Below are 15,872 nucleotides of genomic sequence, written 5' to 3'. Positions count from 1 at the left end.
ATATTCAAGCTGGATTTAGAAAAGGCAGAGGAACCAGAGATCAAATTGCCAACATGTGTTGGATTATAGAAGAAGCAAGAGAATTCCAGAAAAACATCTACTTCTGCTTCATTGACTACGCTAAAGTCTTGACTGTGTGGATCACAGCAAACTGTGGAAAATTCTTCAAGAGATAGGAATACCAGAACACCTACCTGCCTTATGAGAAATCTGTATGCAGGTTAAGAATCAACAGTTAGAATTGGACATGGAACAACGAACTGGTTCCAAAGTGGGAAAAGAGTTATATATTGTCATCCTGCTTATTGAACTTATATGCAGAGTACATCATTCAAAATGCCAGGCTGCGTGAAACACAAGCTGGAATCAAGATTGCTGGGAGAAATATCAATAATCTCAAATATTCAGATGATACCACCCTTACGATAGAAAGTGAAGAGGAACTAAAAAGAGCCTCTTGATGAAAGTGAAAGAGGAGAGTGGTTTTGATGTTAAAACTTAAAAGTCAGCATTCAAAAGATGAAGATCATGGCATCTGGTAGATGATGGGGAAACAATGGAAACAGTGAGAGACTATTTTCTTGGGCTCCAAAATCACTGCAGATGGTGAGTGCAGCCATGAAATTAAAAGACACTTGCTCCATGGAAGAAAAGCTATGACCAATCTAGACAGCTTATTAAAAAGCAAAGACATTACTTTGCCAGCAAAGGTCCATCTAGTCAAAGCTATGGTTTTTCCAGTAGTCATATGTGGATGTGAGAGTTGGACTGTGAAGAAAGCTGAGTGCTGAAGAATTGATGCTTTTGAACTGTGGTGTTGGGGAAGACTCTTAAGAGTCTCTTGGAAAGCAAGGAGATCAAATAAGTCAATCCTAAAGGAAATCAGTCCTGAATATTCATTGGAAGGACTGATGCTAAAGCTAAAGCTCCAATACTTTGGCCACCTGATGTGAAGAGCTGACTCATTAGAAGAGACCCTGTTGCTGGGAAAGATTGAAGGTGGGAGGAGAAGGGGACGACAGAGGATGAGATGGTTGAATGGCATCACCAACTCAATGAACACGAGTTTGAGCAAGTTCCAGGAGATGGTGAAGGACAGGGAAGACTGGTGTGCTGCAGTCCATGGGGTCACAAAGAACCGGACACAATTGAGGGAATGAACAACACCCTCCTTTATAGTCTAACTCTCACATATGTAGATGCCTAATGTCAAAACCATGGGTTTGATTATATGGACCTTTGTCAGCAAAGTGATGTCCTGGTCTCTTCCTAAGACCCCTGACTCACTCTTCTACTAGAACCTATGACCTCAGTAGATGAGTCTAGTCCCAGCTCTCATTTCTGTCTTATTGAATTGTGTCTGGATATGATATTCATTCAGGGTTGAATGACTGTAATTCTTGTTCATAGATTGTGTGTGTTCTTCAGGTACTTTGATGTTCATTTGTTCACTTATCCACTCATCTACTATTTATTGGGTGCTCATTTTACGTTCAATGTTGTGCAAGTACTAGGGAATTGAGACTGGAAAAGCACAGCTTGGAGACAGACATACAACCCACTATGATGGTCTAACAACAGCTGTAATGAAGGATAGGGGCCTGAATTTGTGAGTTGGGGCCATAGTCAGGAGCTAGTGCTTGAACTGGATCATAAAGGATGACCTAGAGGAGGCACTTCAATCAGAGGCAAGAGAATTTGGGAGGAGCATACGGCAAGTTCAGGGAGTCACAATGAGTTCAGTGAGTGTTGGGATGGAAGCAGGAGATGAGAGAGGTGGCATAGGAGGTCCTGAAGGGATCACTATGGACCCTGCATATCCTGCTCAACAGTGAGGATTCTAATGAACGTGGATCAAGTTTGCCATTCCTCCACTGTATACTGATAGAATTTATATTCGTAGACAGTAGAAACCACATTTTATAATTTCAGAGATACTCCTGTACTAAGTTGTGTGTTAAGTCAATTCAGTCGTGTCTGACTCTTTGTGACCCTATGGATTGTAGCCCGCCATGCTCCTGTGTCCATGGGGATTCTCCAGGCAAGAATACTGGAGTAGGTTGCCATGCCCTCCAGGGGGGTCTTCCCGACCCAGGGATAGAACCCGCATGTCTTATATCTCCTGCATTGGCAGGTGGGTTCTTTACCACTAGCGTTACCTAAGTTAATATTACTTGTATAATGGAGTTCCAGTTGTTGAGTGGAGACTATAATCTCTTCATATGTACTCATTTAGCAAAAACCCAAAGAGATAACACTATAACATACCCAATCATGTTTAAAATATTCTTTAATTCTTTCTCTCTTTCTGGTCAGCCTGAAACACTGAAAGGTAGTTAGCTTGAGAGACCTGTCTGAAAGCCTTCCTGATTCTAAACGATGTGTGGATTGTCAAGGGTTAGTGCACATTGCAAGTACCTCCTCCTCGAGAAATTTACCTCCTGTGACGAATTTGATCTTCTCCCATACATGCAATCTGCTGACTTGCTTCTTTACATTATTTCTGATTACAGGTTTGGAAATAGCTTAGAAAGTAACAGTTACTCAAAGAAAGGACCAAGGATTAGGATTATGTTTCCTAATCAAACCTGATGGGCTTCCCTGGTGGCTCAGTGGTAAAGAATCCACCTGCCAATTCAGGAGATACAGGTTCGATCCCTAGATTGGGAAGATCTCCTGTAGAAGGAAATGGCAACCCAGTCCAGTATTCTTGCCTAGGAAATCCCGTGGGCAGAGGAGTCTGGCAGGCTACAGGCCATGGGGTCGCAAGGAGTCTAAACAACAACAACAAAAACAGAGAGACTAAACAACAACAGATCAAATCTGATGGCTGCAGTCTTGTTGTATTAGGTATTCATTGAAAGAAACTTCTGCATGTTCTCACTTTTGCATGCTTTAGTTTCTTTTAAAGTCCCCTCAGTGCAAGTCTTTCAACAGGCCAGGACATCACTCTTTATCTGATTTCCCATCTTTTCTGCAGATGCCTAAACCCTGCCAAAGGCAGCAGAAGACATCGTGACTCAGGAGACAAAAGAAAACATGAACTCAAGCTTTCTAATGCATCTCTTCTTGTACCCCAGCTGTGGAGCCTGAGAATAGGGAATTTATTCTTTGGAGTAAATGAATGTAAAATGCTGTTTTGCTTTCAATGTGGTCCCTCCTCTTCGAGCTCATTATTTCTTTACACATATCTAAATACGACTTAGTAATTTCACCTTTGTATGTAACTCAAATACAAGAAAAAAGGTGCTTGGGGTGCTCCAGAGTGTTTGATCCCAAACTGTAATGTGGTCTCATGCCTCTTCTTGCGCTGGAATGAGATAAAAGGAAACAAGCTGTTTTGTTGTTAAAGATCAAGGTGGTCTGAATGGCAATTCAGGACATAACCATGATCACTATGGGGAAAGGAGAGGCTGTATGATGTTTTCCTATTAGGCACAGTATGTCAGATTTGTGTAACTGTCAGAAAGGGTATTTCATTTCATGCCCAATTGTGATTTCTTTGTTGCTGTTGTTGCTGTTGCCAGTTTTAAATTCCTGGCATCATCCTCAGTAAAGCTGAATGAGGGCTGTTGTGAGCAGTCCTTTCCAACGGTAAGAGAATAGCTCATATTTCAGATTCTTATTATGTCCCTGTCCTGTTCTTCCTAAGAATTAACTTTACTCATTATCCTCACAATACTTATGTGAGATAGAAGGTGTTATTCCCATTTTACAGATGAGAAAACTGAGACACAGGGAGTCTAAGTAACTTACCCAGGTTATATTGCTCATACATGTTAGTGGAGCTGGAATTTAAACCCAAATAACCTTGCCAGCATAGAGTGAGGTAAGAGAGGTGCCCAGGGCACAAAATTTAAGGAAACATTCCTTCTCAGTCTCCTGCATGTGCAAGATTCAAATTTGAGAGAGAGTGCCTCCTTAGATCGTGTGTCCAAGGCACTTTGTTGCTTGCCACACTTCAGTCTCAGCCTTGTAAATAACCTTGGTTTGGAGCCTGGGTAGTCTGCTAACCTTCATACCTCCTGTCTCTCTCATCCTGATCCTGACGGATTAGAGTCAGACTTCAAAGAAGAAGTAGATAGAAGAGCCTGTAGGTGCTCAAGAGACTAGCAGAGATAAAGCCCAAAGTAGGTATCTTTCTTTAGATATCACCCTTCCTCTTGACTGGGCATTCTTTTCTTGTACTATGCTTCCTGCCATTCTTCTCTGTTAAGGCTTTGTCTCACCCCAACCTTCTCCAGTGCAGAAAGGAATAAAGATACTCTTCACTTGAGAGGTAAATCTCTAATCCCAAAAAGCATTAGAACAGCATAACAGCATATGTATCCTCAGTCAGACTCGCCTGCCCCCAAATACCTTATTTCATCTTTTCAAATCCAGACACACTCCGAGGTGTGTGTAGGGGTCAGAGATAATCCAAGAATACATATCTAGAAGACATCTCAAGATCTTAGAACAGGATCTAGTGAAGAGAAATTAAATTGTCTTTGAGAAAAGGGAAGGGTGCCCAGGGTAAGGTAATAGTGAGAACTCACCTCCTCTCTAAACCCTGTGCTCTTGAAAATCCTTCAGTACATGGTGTAGGTTTCGAAAGGTACCAGATTTTTCAGTTTGCTGACAATTGGTGAAATAATCAGTGTATCATTAGAACAAAGAGCTCCTTCTGTTCAGTCCTATAGAACCCACGACTTAGGGAAACCACTGGGACTAGAGGCTGAGAATGGGGAAGCCATCTCTAATTCTCTTCAGTGATGGACTGACCTACCTCATGACTCAACAGGCCATAGAATAAGCACCTGGGAGTTATTATGAACACATGTGGAGGGCCAGAAGCAGCTGGGGCCTGAGTTGCAATAAAGGAAGGTGCATGTTATAATCTGGTAGCTTTTGAAAACGTCTCATCATCACACTGGAAAGCTCCTGGTAGTTCTTCTACACAAATTTTTACCAGTGAATTCCCAGCAGATAGGTTCATGATGGCATCTCCTCTCTTACAGACATCATGCCAACAGAGCCAAATGGGAAGGACCTCACCAAATGACATCATGCCAACAGAGCCAAATGGGAAGGACCTCACCAAATGGCATCATGCCAACAGAGCCAAATGGGAAGACTTCACCACGTGGACAAGTCCAGAAGCAGTAAGCCAAAGGAAGAGCTGAACTGTAAACAAGTGTCACTTGCCTCTTTGATCAGATTCATAAATCTGGGACCAAGGCGCCACGGCTTGTGTCTGTGGCACTGTAGGGAGCTGACGGTCAGCTGGGAAGCCCGGTGGGAGGCAATGGCCACCATGTACACAGCGTCATACATCAGAGCAGCTTCAGTCTGTGGAGGAAAACACAAGCCATATCTTCAATTCCACCTTTGCTTATATCCCTGTTTACCTGCGTAATCACTCTGCCCATTTCCTTATCTCCTATTTGTCTGATGTCAACAACCATTTATTCTCCAGCTGAACACTTTTCCTTCTCCCATAGCTATTTTTTCTCTAAAATAATACCTTTGTACCCCGGAGTAAATTGTAGTCATGACTCTGCTTCAAGTTCTTTAAAAAAAAAGAAGAAAAGAAAAAAGCAACTTGAATCAGCCACAAAAGACCTGATTCAGGGAACTGGTATGTTTGGAGTGTCTTTTGTTAAACCCGGTGTTAAGATCAACTATCAATACATTGAGTTAGAAGCTCAATATTTCAATATCAGATTCGGTCTCTCAGTGTTTACCTATCTCTTGTCTATTTACTTGATTATATTTTGTAGAAAGGGAGTGCTGTGACCAAAATTAACATGTGATTTCTAGATAAAGATACTGATATTGGGCACTTCCATTGACCAGAGTCAAGAAGGCTATAGTCATAGAATGAAATTCAATAGCAGATTTGAAGAGACCCTCAGAAAAACAGACCTCTGCAGCTTGCTCAGAAAATATGTGTTCTTGTTAGCACTTGTTTTCCTGATAGACATTGGAACTAGCCATTCCTTTGGGGCCAGGGGTTGGCTATGTCATTCTTCAACTCATGAGATTTCTCTCATTTGCAAAATTTCACATAATACTCTCAGTATTTTCTGAAGTACTACCCTGTGCTTTTTTTTTTTTAAGGATAACATCATATAATACCTTTGCATTTTACTTGAGGATTTTCATAGCAACTTCAAACTAGTTCATTTGAAATTCTCAACAATCCCACAAAATAAACAGAACAGATGAATCAAGCTATTATTATTTAGGAAACTGACCTCCAGGCAGTATATTGATTTGTGTAGGGTCATACAGAAAACCAGTAATTTGTATAGTTAAACCAAAAATCTAGGTCGCAGAATGAAGCCTATAATGTAGTTTTCCAAAATAAGATGATTTATACAGCATATATTTATTCAACATTTATTGAACATGTCTTGATGGAGATAGAAAGAGAAAATAAGGGGAATTACATCTTGTATTCTATCAGTCTTTGAGTCCAGAGAATATGTCTACTTTGAATACTTATTATTCTAGGCAATCTCTATCATTGCGTTTTTCATATATTAATCTTTTTATATCTCTTTCTCGATAAAAGTGCTAAACTTCATTTTTTTAGTGGCTAGCACAATTCTTGACACATGAAAGTTGTTTAAAAAATGTTAGATGAAGGAATTAATGTTATTTCATGCTTAAAATAAAATAATTTTTGTGAAAACTGTATAATTCCAAGGTTTTATGATGTATTTCTAAGATTAATTGCTTCACTCACACTTAATATGAATGATATGTAGAAGCCATGATGGTGATAATTCTTAAAGCTTAAAAATATTCTGATCATTTCAGTTCAAGGCTAATATAATCAATTTTACAGATCAGAAAACTGAAGTTCAGGGAAATTAAGTGACTAGTCTAAGGCCTATCTATTGACAGAATGGGACTTTTAAAAAGGCAGTCTATCATAACAGCTGACATTTATAGAGCACAACAAAAGTCCATCTAGTCAAGGCTATGGTTTTTCCAGTGGTCATGTATGGATGTGAGAGTTGGACTGTTAAGAAAGCTGATTGCTGAAGAATTGATGCTTTTGAACTGTGGTGTTGGAGAAGACTCTTGAGAGTCCCTTGGACTGCAAGGAGATCCAACCAGTCCATTCTAAGGAGATTGGTCCTGGGTGTTCTATGGAAGGAATGATGCTAAAGCTGAAACTCCAGTATTTTGGCCACCTCATGCGAAGAGTTGACTCATTGGAAAAAACTATGATGCTGGGAGGGATTGGGGGCAGGAGGAGAAGGGGACGACAGAGGATGAGATGGCTGGATGGCATCACTGACTCGATGGATGTGAGTCTGAGTGAACTCCGGGAGTTGGTGATGGACAGGGAGGCCTGGCATGCTGCAGTTCATGGGGTCGCAAAGAGTCGGACACGACTAGTGACTGAACTGAACTACATGTCAGGGCTTCCCAAGTGGTTCAGCAGTAAAGAATATTCCTGTAATGCAGGAGACACAGGAGATATGGGTTCGATCCCTGGGTTGGAAAGATCCCCTAGAGGCAGAAATGACAGCCCACTCCAGTATTCTTGCTGGGAATATCCCATGGACAGAGGAGCCTGGCACGTTAGCTACAATCCATAGGGTCACAAAGAGTTGGATGCAACTGAGCATGCACATACATTGGTTTATATGTCAGGTACTCTTCCAAATATTTTGCAGTCATTGTGTCTTCACCATAATTTCTACTCCTTTGTGGATGAAGAATTGACACAGTTAAATGTTGTCCCCAAACTAGTGATGAGAAAGCTAAGATTCAAACACAGGAAGTTGGTGCTAGGGTTACGGTCTCAATGACAAAGCTGAGTTGCATCTAAACCAAGTATTTGTATGGTGATTTAATGATTATAAATAATAGGTCAACAGGATCAATATCCACTGGTGATTAACTACATTCTAGATACTAGGGACATAACAGAAGCAGAAGATATTAAGAAGAGGTGGCAAGAATACACAGAAGAACTGTACAAAAAAGAACTTCATGACCAAGATAATCACGATGGTGTGATCACTCACCTAGAGCCAGACATCCTGGAATGTGAAGTCAAGTAAGCCTTAGGAAGCATCACTACGAACAAATCTAGTGGAGGTGATGGAATTCCAGTTGAGCCATTTCAAATCCTGAAAGATGATACTGTGAAAGTACTGCACTCAGTATGCCAGCAAATTTGGAAAACTCAGCAGTGGCCACAGGACTGGAAAAGGTCAGTTTTCATTCCAATCCCAAAGAAAGACAATGCCAAAGAATTCTCAAACTACCGCACAATTGCACTCATCTCACATGCTAGTAAAGTAATGCTCAAAATTCTCTAAGCCAGGCTTCAGCAATACATGAACCATGAACTTCCAGATGTTCAAGCTGGCTTTAGAAAAGGCAGAGGAACCAGAGATCAAATTGCCATCATCCGCTGGATCATGGAAAAAGCAAGAGAGTTCCAGAAAAACATCTATTTCTGCTTTATTGACTATGCCAAAGCCTTTGACTGTGTGGATCACAATAAACTGTGGAAAATTCTGAAAGAAATGGGAATACCAGACCACCTGACGTGCCTCTTGAGAAATCTGTATGCAGGTCAGGAAGCAACAGTTAGAACTGGACGTGGAACAACAGACTGGTTCCAAATAGGAAAAGGAGTATGTCAAGGCTGTATACTGTCACCCTGCTTATTTAACTTGTATGCAGAGTACATGATGAGAAACGCTGGGCTGGAGGAAGCACAAGCTGGAATCAAGATTGCCGGGAGGAATATCAATAACCTCAGATATGCAGATGACACCACCCTTATGGCAGAAAGTGACGAAGAACTAAAGAGCTTCTTGATGAAAGTGAAAGAGGAAAGTGAAAAATTTGGCTTAAAACTCAACTTGGCTTAAAACTAACATCATGGCATCTGCTCCCATCACTTCATGGGAAATGGATGGGGAAACAGTGGAAACAGTGTCAGACTTTATTTTTTGGGGCTCCAAAATCACTGAAGATGGTGATTGCAGCCATGAAATTAAAAGACAGACACACACACAAATAAAAAAAAAAAATAGAAGACACATACTCCTTTGAAGGAAAGTTATGACCAACCTACACAGCATATTCAAAAGCAGAGACATTACTTTGCCAACAAATGTCCATCTAGTCAAGGCTATGGTTTTCCCAGTGGTCATGTATGGATGTGAGAGTTGGACTATAAAGAAAGCTGATCACCAAAGAATTGATGCTTTTGAACTGTGGTGTTGGAGAAGACTCTTAAGAGTCCCTTGGACTTCAGGGAGATCCAACCAGTCCACCCTGAAGGAGATCAGTCTTGGGTGTTCTTTGGAAGGAATGATGTTGAAGCTGAAACTCCAATACTTTGGCCACCTGATGTGAAGAGCTGACTCATTTGAAAAGACTCTGATGCTGGGAAAGATTGAGGGCAGGAGGAGAAGGGGATGACAGAGGATGAGATGGGTGGATGGCACCACTGACTCGACTGACATGGGTTTGGGTGAACTCCGGGAGTTGGTAATGGACAGGGAGGCCTGGCCTGCTGTGATTCATGGGGTCACAAAGAGTCAGACACGACTGAGTGACTGAACTGAACTGAACTGAGACACTATAAGCATTTTACCTGTTATCTTTTTTAATTACTGAAATTAAACCTTCAAAGTAGGTATTTTCCCCATTTTGAGAGTGAAGAGTGAAAGTGTTAGTCACTTAATCATTTCTGACTCTTTGTCACCCTGTTTCCTGTAGTCCCCCAAGCTCCTCTGTCCATGGACTTCTCCATGTAAGAAGACGAGTGGGCAAAAAAAAAAAAAAAAAAAAAAAGACTGGAATGGGTAGCCATTTCCTTCTCCAGGAGATCTTCCAGACCCAGGGATCAAGCCCATGTCTTCTGCATTGGCAGGCAGATTCTTTACTGTCTGAGCCACCAAGAAAACCCAAGTACAGCCAGAGAAATTGAGGCTTAAATGTACCAGAAATAACTTTAATAATAAGTTGCCTAAAGTTATATAGCCAGTAAGGGAAGGAGCAAGGATTTCATCTTGGGATGAATACTGAGTTCAGAGCGTATGTTCTCAACTACCATGCTATAGGGACTTGGGACTTTTGAGCCTTGGAATGTACCTTTTTAAAATATACATTTGTATGTATATCCACTAATTGGCTGATTGATGATTGACTTGATAGAGAAGTGTGAGGAGAGGAATTCCAAAGGTCTAACTTTTCTATACACTTAACTTAGTGACTAGTATTTCAACTTTCTTTGTCAAGGTTGTCTCTATACTGAGCTAAGTAATAACAAGATTCAAAACTATAGGCCAGATTGGTGCTTTCCAAATTCAAAGAAGAAAATCATTTATTCTAAAGCTATGCTTCCCTTTTTATACAATGTTTTCTTCGATTGAGGAGACATTTAAGTACTTTATAGTGCTAATAAACTACCAGTGAATTTCCTCCCCTTTACAGTTTTATGCTAGAGGCCTGCTTACCAAACAGCGCCTCTCAAGCCATTTTAAGTAAATATATGCAAAAAAAAATGGCCAGTGTTTCAAATTTTATTCTTCCAAATGTGTTTGTTTTCACATTTGATTTACGTGTAAAGCTTAGAAGACACCACATGCTTAGTGTCTCTAAGAGAATATTTTTACAGCACATGGATCACAAAATAGGCACACTGAAAGTGGGCTTCTTTCCAGTGCACATTATTTTGGTGATTATAATGATGTGCAATAAAGGATTAACTCAGAGGACTTAGGGTTCTCAAATTCTTCAAATTCCAAAGAAAGGACTAGTCTTTGACTGACATCTGGGAGATTACCTCTTTAGAATATTCTGCCTAATCAGAGTGTCTTTGCATCAGTGGCATCATGGGTAATGCAAATAGTTTCTGCTAACAGTGTGACTCATGGGGATTGCCTATTTTTGTTCACTTGGTGCTCTGGACCTTGTCATATCAGTTTGACCTCTGGAGTGACTGGAGGCTAAATCAGGCTAGCTGGGTAGGTGCTCTGTGCCTATGTGACTGCCCCCCTCCCCCAATAAAATCCCTGAACACTGAGGCTCAGATGAGCTTCCCTGGTGGCAACAATTCATACATTTTGTCACACATCTTTGCTGAGAGAATAAAGCACTGTCAATGCAGACTGGGTCTCTGTGACTTTTGTTGATATTAATCTGTACTCTTTTGCTGTAATAAATTGTAACTATGAATATAACACCTTTTCTGATTTCTGAGTCCTCCTAAGTGAAAGTGAAAGTCACTCCGTCGTGTCCAACTCTTTGTGACCCCATGGACTATACAGTCCATGGAATTCTCCAGGCCAGAATACTGGAGTGGGTAGGCTTTCCCTTCTCCAGGGTGTCTTCCCAACCCAGGGACCGAACCCAGGTCTCTCACTTTGCTGGTGGATTCTTTACCATCTGAGTCACCAGGGAAGCTCTTGGGGACCCCAATAAAGTGGCCTTGGGGACCCCAATACAAACCAATGAGATGCTACGTCACCTTAGGGATGAGAGCCTGAGACAGCCTTATGGAGTCTCCACATTTTTCTCCCTGTCTAGCATGTTGCTGTTGTTGGAAAAACTTAGAGGAGATCAGGGTGCTGAAGGGAGACCCAGTCTTTGGAGAGCAAATATGTGAAATGTATGGATTTTCCATCTTCTCTCCAAATTTGGAACATTCACATTACCCTGATATGGATAAACAAGTCGTTCCTCTAGGAGGGAAATGCTTTCAAATAGTATCTCATCCCCCCCCATTTCCTAGTTTCCTCTATTAAAATGTTAATATCTCACCCACACATAGAGCTAACAGCAATTTGCCTCTTAGGATGAATTAGCTGGTTTCCTCCTCTTCTGAGACACGCTCCTTGAAACAAGGATGATTCTGATAAGGGTGAGAAGGCTCATGTTTTGGCTACAAGATTCCTGCAAGGGAACACAAGGTGGTGGGGTGGATGCTTCTGAGGGAGCCAAAGTGCTAGGAGAGTCGGTGAGCACTCAGGAAGTAGGGAAGAGCAACTTGTAAGTGAACCTGGGTTTGGAAGAAGGTTGCGGAAGGTAGCAAAGATACAACCTTGTACTCATTATCTAGAAATTCAGTAATTAAGAGAGCTGCTGCTGCTGCTAAGTCACTTCAGTCGTGTCCAACTCTGTGCTACCCCATAGACAGCAGCCCACCAGGCTTCCCCGTCCCTGGGATTCTCCAGGCAAGAACACTGGAGTGGGCTGCCATTTCCTTCTCCAATACATGAAAGTGAAAAGTGAAAGTGAAGTCGCTCAGTCGTGTTCGACCCTCAGCAACTCCATGGACTGCAGCCCACCAGGCCCCTCCATCCTTAGGATTTTCCAGGCAAGAGTACTGGAGTGGGGTGCCATTGCCTTCTCCGAATTAAGAGAGCAGCTCTAGTGAAATCTGGCACAGAAGTTGGCATACTGAGAATCTCAATGAGTATTTGCCAGCTTTTGAGAAAGACAGGAATAAGGAAAAGAGGACTTATGCAGAGTTGGAAAACAGAACTGGGTGATGCCATTGGTCATACAGGTCACTCAGATCCCAGGGAACAGGCCATCTTGGACTAGACTTGCAAACAGAAGAATGTGTGTCTTTGTAGAGAATTGGACCCTGCCTTGAATAAGATAGAATCTCTTTCAGAAAGTCTTTTGTTCTTCTTTCATTGAATACAAATTGGCAAAACAGCAGGTACCATTACATAAATTCAATACTATGTCCTAAAGGCTTTGTGTATGTTACCTAATTGAATTTGTAAAGTAACACTGTAAAGTATTATTATACAGAATGCAGATGAGCTAGGAGGTTCAGAGAGGCTTCACAATTTAGGCTATTTAGTTATTCAGGGACATAGGAAGGACTAAACAAGGTTTTCTTAATCTGGAAAGATCTTGCTTTTTCTACCGAATCCCACTGCCTGTTGTATCACAAGGGTAGACACGAGGGCAGTAGACACTCAGGGTGACACTCAAGTTGGAGACTGAAAGTTGTCTTCTCTATGGTTCATCATTACAGGAAACAGTTACATGTGAGATAAGGGTGCTGACTTAACTTCATATTGTGAATGCACTTGAAGAACTGGGAAGGCAGATCAATGCTTTGTTGTTTCCTGCAGCCATGAAATTAAAAGACGCTTACTCCTTGGAAGGAAAGTTATAACCAACCTAGATAGCATATTCAAAAGCAGAGACATTACTTTGCCAACAAAGGTCCGTCTAGTCAAGGCTATGGTTTTTCCTGTGGTCATGTATGGATGTGAGACTTGGACTGTGAAGAAGGCTGAGCGCCGAAGAATTGATGCTTCTGAACTGTGGTGTTGGAGAGGACTCTTGAGAGTCCCTTGGACTGCAAGGAGATCCAACCAGTCCATTCTGAGGGAGATCAGCCCTGGGACTTCTTTGGAAGGAATGATGCTAAAGCTGAAACTGCAGTACTTTGGCCACCTCATGCGAAGAGTTGACTCATTGGAAAAGACTCTGATGCTGGGAGGGATTGGGGGCAGGAGGAAAAGGGGATGACAGAGGATGAGATGGCTGGATGGCATCACTGACTCGATGGACATGAGTCTGAGTGAACTCCGGGAGTTGGTGATGGACAGGGAGGCCTGGGGTGCTGCAATTCATGGGGTCGCAAAGAGTCGGACGCGACTGAGCGACTGAACTGAATTGAACTGAACTGATGCCATATAGAACCGCACGGAATTTTGGTTCACAATCAGAGAAGAATCCATCTGAGAATGGGCCACTCCATTAGTCTATCCTCAAAACCCAATAGATTGAATTAGTCCAAGAGAGAAATTTAAACATAGAGAAAAGAAATGAAGTACATTTTACAAAATCACTCTCTTCAGTTAACTAACACTTCAGTTGATAAAACACTTTTTTTAAATCTCAAGGTGGTTTTAAATAATGAGTTTCACTATTTTTGTACTCTTGACTCAGTAACAGTTCTCTTAATTAACTCAATTTTGACCCTGCTTTTAATGTCAATATTTTTTATTATTAATATATATATTTCTTACATCTGAAGTCAAAATTCTTGGACTTACATATTTTCAGGTTTGAATGTGTTCTGACATAATAATATGCTTTGAAGATATTTTTAGTGTATAATGTTCTAAGAAATTCTTAATTGTTAAAACATTGAAAAGAAAAGTAGATAAGCAGATGGAATGTCAAAATACATAGGTTTTTAAAAATACCTTATATTTTATGTTCATAAGGGCATCTGTGCATGTATGTGGCACACACAAAGATAAAGGGCTACAGGGAGGTTCACTTTGGAGAACAGTGAGGAAATGGCGTACAATTTTGGAGAAAGCAAGTCCATTAAAAGAGTATTACTTAATTATTGATAGTGGTTAGCGTATGTCTAATTTTTTGAAATAATATTATTACTTTAGAATAATCTCTATTTTTATTAATCATGCCCATTTCTCATTTATAGATGCTCTCTTTGGACTTTTGCAGTATTATCTCAGGGCTATATGAATATTTTTCATTTAATATCTTGAGTCTTCAGTTGAGTTCAGTTCAGTTCAGTCGCTCAGTCGTGTCCGACTCTTTGCGACCCCATGAATCGCAGCACGACAGGCCTCCCTGTCCATCACCAACTCCCGGAGTTCACCCAGACTCACATCCATCGAGTCAGTGATGCCATCCAGCCATCTCATCCTCTGTCGTCCCCTTCTCCTCCTATCCCCAATCCCTCCCAGCATCAGAGTCTTTTCCAATGAGTCAACTCTTCGCATGAGGTGGCCAAAATACTGGAGTTTCAGCTTTAGCGTCATTCCTTCCAAAGAAATCTTGAGTCTTAGTAGACCTCAATTCATACACAGTAGACCTCAATTATTTAGTACATTAATTCTTTTATTAAATACATGTTTATTGAAGGCCTGTTTTGTTTCAGCCTTTTCCTAGTGTTGAGAATAGAGCAAAATATGAAAAGACAAAATTTCCAGCTTCATGGAGTTTATATTCTTGTAGGTGATGGCACTAAACAGACAAATCTGAATGTGACATATTGGCATAAGGGCTACAAAGAAAAGTAAAACAGGTTAGGGGAGGGAGAATAAGAGGAAGATGGGGTTCTAGACTAGGTAGCAGGTTCATAGACGGTGTCTTCAGTGATGTAACCTTTGAGCAAACCTGAATAGGGGAAAGTTCCGAGCACTGGAAGCAGCAAATGCTAGAGATACAAGAATGAAGTCAGTCAGAAAGAGAAAAACAAATATTTCATATTAGCCCAACATGTGGAATCTAGAAAAATGGTAAAGATGAACCTATTTGCAAAGCAGAAAAACAGATATAGGCATAGAGAACAAACATGGACACTAAGTGGGGAAAGGTGCTGTGGGATAACTTGGGAGATTGAGACTGACCGATATACACTATTGCACTATGTATAAACCATAACTACTGAGAACCTACTGTATAGCACAGGGAGCTCTGCTCATTGCTCTGTGGTATTCTAAATGGGAAGGAAATCCAGAAAAGGGGGGATATATGTAGATGTATGCCAGACTCACTCACCTCACCATGCTAGTAAAGCAATGAGCAAAATTCTCCAAGCCAGGTTTCAGCAGTACATGAACTGTGAACCTCCACATGTTTAGGCTGGTTTTAGAAAAGGCAGAGGAACCAGAGATCAAATTGTCAACATCTGTTGGATTATCAAAAAAGCAAGAAAGTTCCAGAAAACATCTATTTCTGCTTTATTGACTATGCCAAAGCGTTTGACTGTGTGGATCACAACAAACGGTGGGAAAATTCTGAAAGAGATGGGAATACCAGACCACCTGACCTGCCTCTTGAGAAATCTGTATGCTGTTCAGGAAGCAACAGTTAGAACTGGACGTGGAAAAATA

At 41.1% G+C, this 15,872-nt stretch overlaps 1 protein-coding gene across 5 annotated transcripts in view; it reads right to left on the bottom strand.

The window, feature by feature from the left end:
• Nucleotides 1-15,872, bottom strand: part of GRIK1 (glutamate ionotropic receptor kainate type subunit 1) — a 487,136-nt gene that overhangs the window by 105,910 nt on the left and 365,354 nt on the right. For all 5 annotated transcript variants that reach the window (XM_044939691.2, XM_044939684.2, XM_044939685.2 and 2 more), the window contains exon 7: nt 5,188-5,331. In XM_044939691.2, the coding sequence (XP_044795626.1) occupies nt 5,188-5,331 (144 nt within the window). The remainder of the gene's footprint in view (nt 1-5,187; nt 5,332-15,872) is intronic.

Source organism: Bubalus bubalis, chromosome 1, assembly GCF_019923935.1.
Source record: "Bubalus bubalis isolate 160015118507 breed Murrah chromosome 1, NDDB_SH_1, whole genome shotgun sequence".
Classification (NCBI taxonomy): Eukaryota; Metazoa; Chordata; class Mammalia; order Artiodactyla; family Bovidae; genus Bubalus; species Bubalus bubalis.
This window is presented reverse-complemented; position numbering and strand designations above follow the sequence as displayed.